General features: G+C 39.7%; 1 protein-coding gene across 1 annotated transcript; it reads right to left on the bottom strand.

The window, feature by feature from the left end:
- Nucleotides 1-8490: 8490 nt before the first annotated feature.
- On the bottom strand, nt 8491-9694 carry LOC105867683 (retrotransposon Gag-like protein 8C). Its single transcript, XM_012757989.3, has one exon. It carries the CDS (start codon nt 9608-9610, stop codon nt 9269-9271), a length of 342 nt encoding a protein of 113 aa, XP_012613443.1. The 5' UTR covers nt 9611-9694; the 3' UTR covers nt 8491-9268.
- Nucleotides 9695-11815: the final 2121 nt, after the last annotated feature.

The raw sequence follows: 11815 nt of genomic DNA, 5'->3' as shown, positions 1-11815 counted from the left end.
CTATCTTGGAATCCAAAGCTGAGTAACACCCTGACTATAACCATCATTCTCAGTGCTTTCCTGTACTATGATTAGTTGAGTGGGACTATTACTCTAACTGGGTCCAAAGTCCCTTTCTCACCAACCATCCAGCCGTCTCCAAAGTCACTTTAATGAATATTCTGCTAGTATCTCCAGTTTTAGCAGGTCACTAGACAACAGAGTGCATTGAGTGGGGCCCTTCTGGGCAACCCTGGAAACTCAGACTAGCATGGGTCATTTGAGCCCATTATTTGATGAATTGGCACCAATACAATTTATGTAATCAAGGCTATAAAGATGAGGAGCAAAGAACTTGCCATGTAAGTAGCCATGACATCACAGCCAACTCTGTCCACTCTGCCAAAAATAAAACATGTTAATATATAATACTTAAAAATGATGAAGTCTTATGTGTATCGACTTCTTAATATGTACAAAGAAATGTTAGATATGCCTCATGCATATGACGTTATTTCATTATCATTTTAAGATGAGGTCGATATTTCTGCCTACTCCTTCAGACCAGATAAAGAGAGAAACAGACATTTGCAAACAAGTGAATTTACTCCAGGTATTTTAAGCAAGTATATTTAAGCACTTAGTTCAGATAATTGTAAGTAGGGCTGGAGAGGCAGGCTTTAGGTGTCATAGTAATTTTTCATGGTGTTAAGAGTATTAAAACTAACATGTATTGAAGCAGATGCTGTTAATGCTCTGTCCTTATCCCCTTGGAGCTCTTGATCATTTTTGTGCACATCAGCTCCCCTTTTGCTTTTTCTTCCAGTAGCTAGAATCTGTGGCTCTTTGTCACAGGACTGTAGAACCAACTCCCTTTTGTCTGCACGCATGAAGAGCTGGTACCTGGGAATTAAAATCCTCCAGAATTTAGCCTTTAGCTAGTAATTGATGGATATGTAGGTATAAACACCCTCATTCTTGTGTCCCTGATTGGGACAACTCTAAAGTGTGACCCATATTCAGAGTCCCTCTATTGGATTGTGCCAAAATGAGCCTCTATGAGGCCTTGCTTGATATCAAAAGATTACTTGGCTTTCTTCCTCTCCTTGTTGCATGGTCCCACCCCTCTGTCACTATATTTTTAGCTGGACCACTTCTTTTTCTTTTTTTTTCTTTTCTTTTTCTTTTTCTTTTCTTTTTTTTCTTTGTAAGACAGAGTCTCACTCTATTGCTCGTGCTAGAGTGCCATGGTGTCAGCCTAGCTCACAGCAACCTCAAACTCCTGGGCTCAAGTAATCCTTCTGCCTCAGCCTCCCGAGTAGCTGGGACTACAAGCATGCGCCACCATACCCGGCTAATGGACCACTGCTTAAAAGATCACTTTCACATGATCAGAGTCAGCTTATGGAGAATCCAATCTAAAACCACTGCCAAGTTATTTTCCAAAATATTTCTTTTAAATTACACTCTTGCCCTCAATATATGTGGTCTCATTTCCTCATTAGTACTTGGTATTGTCAGAGTCTAACTTTTTGTCAATTTTACTGCTCTAACTTCCTTGTATTAATTAAATATATATATTAAGTATGCATGTTAACTTTTCAGAGCAACCACAAAATAATGTAAATAGTGTATAACTTCTTAACTAGTGAAGAAAGTAACGAAGTAATACAAAGAACTTAGAACTTTTAATTAGAAATAATCATCTCCCAGGGTAAATGTTCTTGTCATTACTTTAGCTCCATCAATTTTTTTTAAACCTGAGATTAGACATTTGCACTATTGTTTGTTTAGATTTAGCCACATATTTACTATTTCTTTGCTTATCATTCCAGACATTTTTTTTTTTTTTTTGAGACAGAGTCTCGCTTTGTTGCCCAGGCTAGAGTGAGTACCGTGGCGTCAGCCTAGCTCACAGCAACCTCAAACTCCTGGGCTGAAGCAATCCTACTGCCTCAGCCTCCCGAGTAGCTGGGACCACAGGCATGCACCACCATGCCCGGCTAATTTTTTCTATATATATTAGTTGTCCAATTAATTTCTTTCTATTTATAGTGGAGACGCAGTCTCGCTCTTGCTCAGGCTGGTTTTGAACTCTTGACCTTAAGCAATCCTCCTGCCTCAGCCTCCCAGAGTGCTAGGATTACAGGTGTGAGCCATTCCCGGCCATTCCAGACATTTTTACTGGTATCATTTTCCTTCTTCTGAAGTATATCCTTTAGATGTACTCCTTTAATAATGGTCTATTGAGGAAAATTCTGTGTCTTTCATTTTCTGAAGTTATTTTATGCTCATTTTTTTAAAAAATTATTCTTGCTGAGTCTCTTTCATTTATAGAACAATTCATATCTCTGTTTTTCCGCACAATATTATACTATGTGCCACCAAAATATTAGTGATACAATAGTTCTTTTTTTAAAACAATTTCTTTAGAAACGAAGTCTCACTCTATAGCCCAGGTTAGAGTGTGGTAGCATGATCATAATCATAGCTCACTGCAGCCTCAAACTCCTGGGCTCAAGAGATCCTCCTGCCTCAGCCTCCTGAGTAGACAAGACTACAGGCATGGACCACCAAGCCCAGCTAATGATTCATAAAACAACAATTCCACTTTTGTTTCCAGTATTTTTCCCCTTAATCCATGGGCATCAGTTCTACAAGTTTGATATGAGCAGGCAATAACTACTGTGTCACAACAGCCACTTGGCCAACAATAATTTATAAGACTGCAATTGATTATAAGAAACACTTTGATATAAGAGATATTAAAATGTGAACTTTTTGAATAGAATTGATGAAAATAGCATTATTCTGTGGTCTTCTAGCTTCCATTTTTGCTGTTAAGAAATCACCTGCCAGCCTAATTTTGTGTTTCCTCTTTGGTTGTTTTAAAGATCTTCTCTTTGTATTTGGTGTTTTATAGCTTTTCTACTATTTCTCTAAATATATATTATTCTTCCTTTTTCTGGTATTTTAAAAAATTGAGATATAAATTATATCTAGTAAAGGATAAAATCTTAAGCATATAGCTAAATGAATTTTTATGTATGTATACATCAGTGCATCCACCACCCATATCAATGTATAGAATATTTCCAACATTGAAAAAATTCTCCCATGCCCCCTCTCAAGCAGTACCCCTTAAGTACAAAGACTCTTCTGACCTCTATCACCAAAGATAAACTTTACCTGTTTTTGAAGTTCTTATAAGTGCAATTATGTAGAATTTATGTCTGTGAGATTTTCTACGTTGTGTGTTTCAAGCGTCCGTTCTTGTTTATTGATGTGTAGCTTGATGGATCTGTGGTGATACTGAGTACCTCTTTGTATGTTTTTGACCACCTTGCTACCCTATTTTTATTGAAATGTCCACTGCTGTGGTTTGAATATTCGTTCCCCCCAAAACTCATATTGAAACTTAATCCCCAATGTGGCAATATTGAGAGGTGGGGCCTTTAAGAGGTGATTGGATCATGGGAACTCTGCCCTTGTGAATGGATTAATGGGTTAATGGATTAATGGGTTATCATGGGAGGGGCACTGGTAGCTTTATAAGAAGAGGAAGAGAGACCTGATCTAGCAAGTTAACATGCTCAGCTGCCTTGCTATATGATACCCTTGGCTGTGTCAGGACTCTAGAGAGTCCCCACCAGCAAGAAGTCTCTCATCAGATGCAGCCCCTCGACAGTGGACTTCTCAGCCTCCATAACAGTAAAAAATATTTTAAAATAAATTACCCAGTTTCAGGTATTCTGTTATAAGCAACAGAAAATGGACTAATACGTCCATTCATAAAATTCACCTGTTTTTATTGGTTTATTTATCCTTATATATTCTTGATGTTAATGCCCTCCAGGCAAAGGCCACCAGGAATATCCCTGTAATTGAAAAAAATTGAGTTTATTCTTCTCTGCAGCAAAGGAATACACACCATGGAGAACTGTATAGGGCCTCCAAGTAAGAGGGTGTTAGAAAATATTTATTGCTGGGCGTAGTGGCTCACGCCTGTAATCCTAGCACTTTGGGAGGCTGAGGCGGGCGGATTGCTCAAGGTCAGGAGTTCGAAACCAGCCTGAGCGAGACCCTGTCTCTACCAAAAATAGAAATAAATTAATTGACCAACTAAAATATATATATATACAAAAAATTAGCTGGGCATGGTGGCGCATGCCTGTAGTCCCAGCTACTCGGGAGGCTGAGGCAGTAGGATCGCTGAGCCCCGGAGTTTGAGGTTGCTGTGAGCCAGGCTGACGCCATGGCACTCACTCTAGCCTGGGCAACAAAGTGAGACTCTGTCTCAAAAAAAAAAAGAAAATATTTATTAAAGTATTTTGGCTTGCGTTAGGTGATTTTGGAGAGGGTTTAAAGAAAGGAGGCTTTGCTCTGGATTAGATTCTGTCAGTAAATAGGGCTAATTCTATGACTGAATGTGTTAACAAATATTTTCTATATGGAGGGCAGACTTATGATTAGTGGTTTTTGTGTCCTGTTTAAGAAAACTTTGCCAAACCTAATATCATAAAGATATTCTCCTGTGTTTTCCTCTGATATCTTATTGTTTTAGCTTTAAAACTTAAGTCCATGATCCATACTGAATTTTTGTGTATGCAGAGAGGTAGGGCCAAATGTTCATTTTTCAATATAGATATCTCATTGATCCAATAACATTCATTGGAATGACGATTCTTTCCTCCAGTGAATTGTGGTGTGGCCTTTGTCATAAATCAGGTCACCACTTACATGTGGATTTCTTTCTGGACTGTTTATTGCATTCCATTTTCCTGTCTATCCTTGAACCAATACCATATGCCCTAATTTGTATTACTTTATAGTAAGCCATGATATCTGGTAATGTAAGTAATCACGCTTTATACTTCTTCACTATTGCCTTGGCTGTTCTAAATCCTTTGTCTTTCCATATAAATTTTAGAGTCACTTATCAATTTCTCTTATGGTTAGTGCTCTTTGTGTCCTGTTTAAGATATCTTTGCCTGGCCAGGCGCGGTGGCTCATGCCTGTAATCCTAGCACTCTGGGAGGCCGAGGTGGGAAGATTTCTCAAGATCAAGAGTTTAAAACCAGCCTGAGTAAGAGTGAGACCCCGTCTCTACTAAAAATAGAAAGAAATTAATTGGCCAACTAAAAATATATACAAAAAATTAGCTGGGCATGGTGGCGCATGCCTGTAGTGCCAGCTACTTGGGAGGCTGAGGCAGAAGGATTGCTTGAGCCCAAGAGTTTGAGGTTGCTGTGAGTTAGCCTGATGCCATGGCACTCTAGCCCAGGCAACAAAGTGAGAGTCTGTCACAAAAAAAAAAAAAAAAAAAAATCTTTGCTTAACCCAATATCATGAAGATATCCTCCTGGTTTTCTTCTAAAACCTGTTTGATTTTGATTGGGATTGCATTGAATCTAAAAGTAAATTTGGGGAGAATAGGGAGAATATATATTGTAACAATTTTGAGTATTCCAATTCATGAACATCATATATCCTTTCGTTTATTTAGTTGTTTAATTTATTCTAGTAATATTTTGTAGTCTCCAGTGTTGAAATATTGCAACTATTTTATAGATTTACTTCTAGATATTTGGTACTTTATAACATTATCACAAATGGTATTGTTTTGTTAAATTTTATTTCCACTATTTTGTTGTTAGTAAATAGGAATTCAATTAAATTTTATGACAGCTTTATTGAGATAAGATTCACATACCATAATGTTCACCTTTATAAAGTGTACAAGTTAATGGTTTTTGGTATATTCACAGAGTTGCACAACCATTATTATCATTATGTAATTTTAGAACATTTCCATCACCCCAAGAAGATACCCTACATCTCCCCATTTTCCCCTCCCCCAAGACCCAGGAAACCACTCAATAACTTTCTACCTCCATATATTTGCCTATTCTGGAAATTTCATATAAATAGAATCATTTTGTTTATCTATTCATCAGTTTATAGACTTTTGGCTTCCACTTTTTGGCTATTACGAATAATGATGCTATGAACATTCATGTACAAATTTTTGTAAGAATGTATATTTTCAATTCAATTAAAATTGCTGGGTGGGTCATATGGTACTTATGGTAACTCTATGTTTAACATTTTAAGGAACTACCAAACTGTTTCCCACAGCGGCTGCACCATTTTACTAGCAACTTATGGGGGCTCCAATTTCTCCACATCCTCACCAATGCTTGTTATTATCTGGTTTTTATTTTTATGTATTAATGCTGTGTTCAGTGAAATTGATAACTTCATTTATTATGTCTAATTGTAGATTTGTTTGGATTTTCTATGTGTGCAGTCATATCATCTTCAAATAATGACATTTATTCTTTTCCAATCTTAATACCATTTATTCCCTTCTATTGGCTAATTGCACTAAGACCGCCAAGACATTATGAATAAAAATGGCGATAATGGGCAATTTTGTCCAAGAAAAGCATTTAATATTTAACCATTAAATGTTAGCTTAGGTGTAGTTTTTTTCCTAGATAACTTTAACTTTATCATTTTAATGAACTTTCTGTCAAATGATTCAGAAAAATATGTATACAGATATATTATATATATATACATATATGTTGATGTATATGTATATCATGATTCATATTATTAAGAAAATATACATTATATATATTTTATAGGTATATAGATAGAGGGAGAGAGAAATAACAAATAAGGTAAAGGGATATAGGAGTTGCTTGAACAATTTTTGCAACTTTTCTGCAAATGTAAAATTATTATCCATATTTCAAAAAGAAGACAAAAGGAAATATATATACATATGTGTATATATGTATGTATATACATATATATGCATTTTCCTACTGATGACACTTATGTTTCTTCAAATTTTCAACTATTACAAACAAGGCTGCTGCTTATGGTCTATAGGTTATTTATTTCTGAAGTGCCCATTACCAAGTGAGTGACTGAGGATACAATCTAGCCCCTATCTAGCCCACCAATAGGATGCTTCCACACTTAATAAGGGTTGCTCTTTATAAAAGCACAAAAATACTATCAGCTTGCCAAGCTGTGAAACTATGGGGCTGCCTTCACCAAGAGGAGGCAATTTAGACAAAGGTATTATAAAAGTTAGCAGAGGCCCTAATCATACATATATTTTTTTGAAATACTGCAGTCGACATCCTTGTTGGAACTGCTTTGCTGTAGGGTATGTTTGTTAAACTTTACAAGGCATTGCCACACTCATTTCCAATTTTGCTGTATTAATCTACACTGTCACAAGTAGTATATGAGAATTCTCATTTTCCCATATCCCTTCAACAGTTGATAAAGTCATTATTTTTACTTTTGCCAATCTAATAGTTTTGAAATGAGATCCCATTTTTGTTCCATTCAAAATCTCTCTAATTACTAATGTGATTGTGCATCTTTTCAAACATTCGTTACTTGGAATTGATTATTCATATTAACTTCCATTTATCCCTCCAGATCCACTCTCCACGCTCCTCCACCCTGCTCTATGCCCAGAGGCTGACCTTTACGAACTGCATAAACAGCTCTCTTGCCCTCTGGCTTCTGGTTGAGTTGAGCCAATGAAGAGCTCCTCTCTACCTGATTAAGAGGTGTCCATGGCTGAGTTCTTCTATCAAAGGCCACAGGTCCTGTCCAGGGATTGTCTTCTATAACTAGAGCTTTCTCTGTGTTCCAGTAACCACTCCCTGCCCTTACCGTGCCCTTACCTTGGTGAGAGGTAACAGCTCTCCATTGTTGCTAGATCCCAAATAATTTAAAATCTCTTGGTGTATTAGTCAACTATTGCTGCAATAATGCTGTATAAGAAATTTCCCTCAAATTTATAACAGCCATTAGTGCTCCTTGCTCATGTGCTATGGGCCATCTGGGGCAGTTTTTGAAAACATGGAAACCTCTTTCAAAAAACTTTTCCACAGCTCTTCACGTTGCCTTGGCAAAAATCGGATCAAGATCTATTTTCTAAGGCCATAAAACTGACTAGTTTACGCTGGGCATGGTGGCTCATGCCTGTAATCCTAGCACTCTGGGAGGCTGAGGCAGGCAGATTGCTCGAGCTCAGGAGTTCGAAACCAGCCTGAGCAAGAGCGAGACCCCATCTCTACTGTAAATAGAAAGAAATTAATTGGCCAACTAATATATATAGAAAAAATTAGCTGGGCATGGTGGCAAATCCCTGTAGTCCCAGCTACTCGGGAGGCTGAGGCAGAAGGATTGCTTGAGCCCAGGAGTTTGAAGTTTTTGTGAGCTAGGCTGACACCACGGCACTCACTCTAGCTTGGGCAACAAAGCAAGACTCTGTCTCAAAAAAAAAAAAGTCCTCATTTGGCACTGGATGATTGGTTGCCAGTAAGGTCTCCATCCCCAAGACCACCACAAAACTCAATCTTTCATTTTAAATGCAAGAGTCAACATCAGCCACAGGCATACAGCTTTTGAATAAGATATGGTTCTCATTTACAGGACAAGGGAGGGAAAGGTGCTATATTCATTGAGACTCAATTATTTTTCAATAGTGTCTGACATTTATTGAAAATAAGGAAAAGACATTTGTACATGGCAGAGTGCAGGAGTTCTTGTGTTGAACAAAAGGCACACATCAGAGACAGCTGCAAACTGAAAACAGAAATGGATTCTGAGCAAAACTAATTCGTCCACAGGAGAAAATGAGTGACTGGATTTGGCCACCAGGCACACCTCGGCCCTGACAGCCATCTGGCAAGAACACAAGAGTTTTCTAGGAGTAGGGATGAAATGGGTCCTGCTGCAAGTGAAAGGTTAGCTGGTCCCTTCAGCTCAGATACCTTCGAGGTGAGTCCAGATCACAAAAGGCGGCAGTCTGGCAGTAGGACGCAGTGGATAGCGACAGCAGTAGCAGCGACAGCGCAGGTGTGTGGGCAGAAAGACGCAGTAATCTGGCAGGGGGGCCGTGGGCAGCGACCGGCTGCGGGTGGTCTGTCCAGTGTGTAACAGGAGCCCAGCTTGCAGCTGGAGCACAGGACAACGTCCAAATGTGCATGGGAGGGGCTGGGCTGGCAGGAGAGGGCGGCGGCGCTCTCCAGAGTGAGGCCCAGAGGCAGCAGCGCCAGCCTGGAGCGCTATTCCTGGAACAAAGGCAAGCACAATGCGGGAGGGGACAGCAAGGCAGGGGAGATTCAGGCGACTCCAGATGTGGGGAGGGAGGTGTGGCGGGAGGGCGCTGCTGGCGACCCTGGCAGCAGCAACTGGCACAGAGGACCCTCCCCAGAGCACCCGCCCCTAGGCCCGAGGGTGTCTCGGCCTAGAAGTCCTCGTCCTCCTCCCATCCAAAGACCCGCTTCATCTCGGCCAGAAAGCCCCGGTAATCTTTGAGGAGGGGGCTGTTCTTCTTGATGTAGGGTATCACCCACTGCAGGGCGGGCCCCGTGAGGCGGGTGATGAGGAACGTCACCTTCAGGGCGTCGCTGGAGAACGTCTTCTCGTCCACTAACATGTAGGAGCCCGTCTGCACGATGAACTCCGGGAGCCGGTCGGTATCGCCGTCAAACGTCTCGGGAAAGGGAATTGGGTTCCTCCACCGACGCCTGGAGCGCCGGATGGGCAAGGCCAGAAGGGCCTTTATCAGCTGCACCCGACTATCCATTGCGCTGCGCTCGCTTCGCTGTGCTCCGCTGGGCTGCACTGGGCTCTGTGGAGAGGTCAGCACCCAAGCGTCGCCGGAAATGCGTGTCCGCGAAGGCGGGTCCAGGCCCAGGATAGGCCTGGCCAAGGGCGGGGCTCTGGCGTATAGCGGGCTCCGCCCATAAAGCGGGTAGTTACTAGTGCGCAGGTGCGTCACGGCACAAGCAGAGGAAGGGGAGAACCCGGGGACGTGCCTAACGCTCGCGAGAAGTCGGAGTCAGATCGGAGGGGCGGTGCCTACGCTCCTAAGGCCGGTAGGCGAGGGACCAAGAGCTGGGGAGGAGCCCAGGAGACCTAATGGTGTAGTGGGAGAGCGGAGCTCACTGCAAGGGGATGTAAGGGTCCAAGTTCTGGCAGTCAAGGAGGTCTCCTGCTCCACCTCTCCCTTCCTCTCAGCCTTTACGTATTCCTTCCGGGACCTTCAGCTCTGTACTCCACTTGAATGAGGTTCTGTGAATTCATTTTCTTCTTTTTCATGCGTCTCAGCTAGATTACTGGCTCCATGGCTGCAGATGTGGTAGCTTTGCAACATTAATAGGAAATTTCCAAATACTAGCAAATATAATCCAGAGCAGTATATTCGAGGAGTAATTCTCCATGAGCAGATAATGTAAGGAGGGTTAAGTGTTAATAAATCTCTTAATTTGTTATAAAAGCTGCTCATAATTCTCTGTCTACCGCCCTGTCCGTAGGCAGTTCACAACACGACAGCTTGCTTCTTCAATATTATTATGGTATTAATTTTCCCCCAATTGATCTATAGATTTAATCAAAATCCCAGCAAATTTTTTAAAAAATAAAAAGTAATTGATTCTAAAATTCATAGGGAAATGCAAAGTACATAGACTAGCAAAAACAGCTTTGAAATAGAAGAAGTAAGTTGGAGGACTAATACTATTTGATTTCAAAATTTATAATAAAGTTACAGTAATTAAGGCAATGTGATATTATTATCAAGATAGACAAATACAGTCATCTTTGGTATTCACAGGGGATTGATTCCAAGATCCTGGCAAATACCAAAGTCTGAGAATGCTTAAGTCCTTACATAAAATGACATATTTGCATATAGCCTATGTACAACCTCCCATATACTTTAAATCATGTCTACATTACTTATAATATGTAAACTAAAGAAAAAATCAAGCTTTTAAAGAATTAAAATTAGTTTTATTCAGAAATCTTAGTGAGGACTGTAGAATGAGGCCTATAGCCCCGGAGCAGCCCTTTAGAGAGGTTCTATTAGACTGTTTCATCACAGAATTTCAGCCCACTACTTATGTACAGGTGGTAGAGGTTCCATACATGCAAACCCATCAAACTTGCTTAGAAGTTACATTAAGTCAAAATAACAGCAAGATTTGAATATGGTTATAGATTACAGAGGCATAATCACTAACCCCATTTATCTTTTAAAGAATATAGTGACTCACGCAAGAGACATGGTGGGTGGTTCGTGTGCTTTATCCTGTTTTGCCTTCAAACCATCCCTCCAGAGATCTGTATGTAGTCACAGAGTCAGGGGGTTTGTGAAATTAAGTTGGCAAGCAGAAATGAGCAAATACAGCCTCCTACATTTGTTACTTTCTTTCACAAATACCTAATACAATGTAAATGCTATATAAATAGTTATTATACTATATTTTTAAATGTTGTATATTTTTTATGTTGTATTGTTATATATATATTGGGTTTCCCCTCTGAAACCCTATATATATATATATATATATATATATATATATATATATATTGAGTTTTATATATATTGGGTTCCTCCCCTGAATATTTTCAATATGCAGTTGGTTGAATCTGCAAGTGCAGAGACTACAGATACAGAGGGCCAACTGTTGATGAATGGGGACTGAATATGGAATTCAGAGATAGACCCACACATATATGGACAGCTGATTTTTGACAAAGTTGTAAAAACAATTCAGTAGAGAAAGGATAATCCTTTCAACAATGACACAGAAAGAATTGGATATCTATTTACAAAAAACAAATTTTGATCCATATCTCATACCATATATAAAAATTGACTCAAAGAGGTTAAAAGACCTAGTGGTAAAATATAAAATTATACAACTCCTGGAAGAAAATAGGAAAAAACTTTGGCAACCTTAGATTAGACAAAGATTTCTTAGCTATGACACCAAAAGCAGAACAC

The sequence above is a fragment of the Microcebus murinus genome, chromosome X (assembly GCF_040939455.1).
Source record: "Microcebus murinus isolate Inina chromosome X, M.murinus_Inina_mat1.0, whole genome shotgun sequence".
Taxonomy (NCBI): Eukaryota; Metazoa; Chordata; class Mammalia; order Primates; family Cheirogaleidae; genus Microcebus; species Microcebus murinus.
Note: the sequence above shows the minus strand (reverse complement) of the source record. Positions and strands in the feature narration are given on the sequence as shown.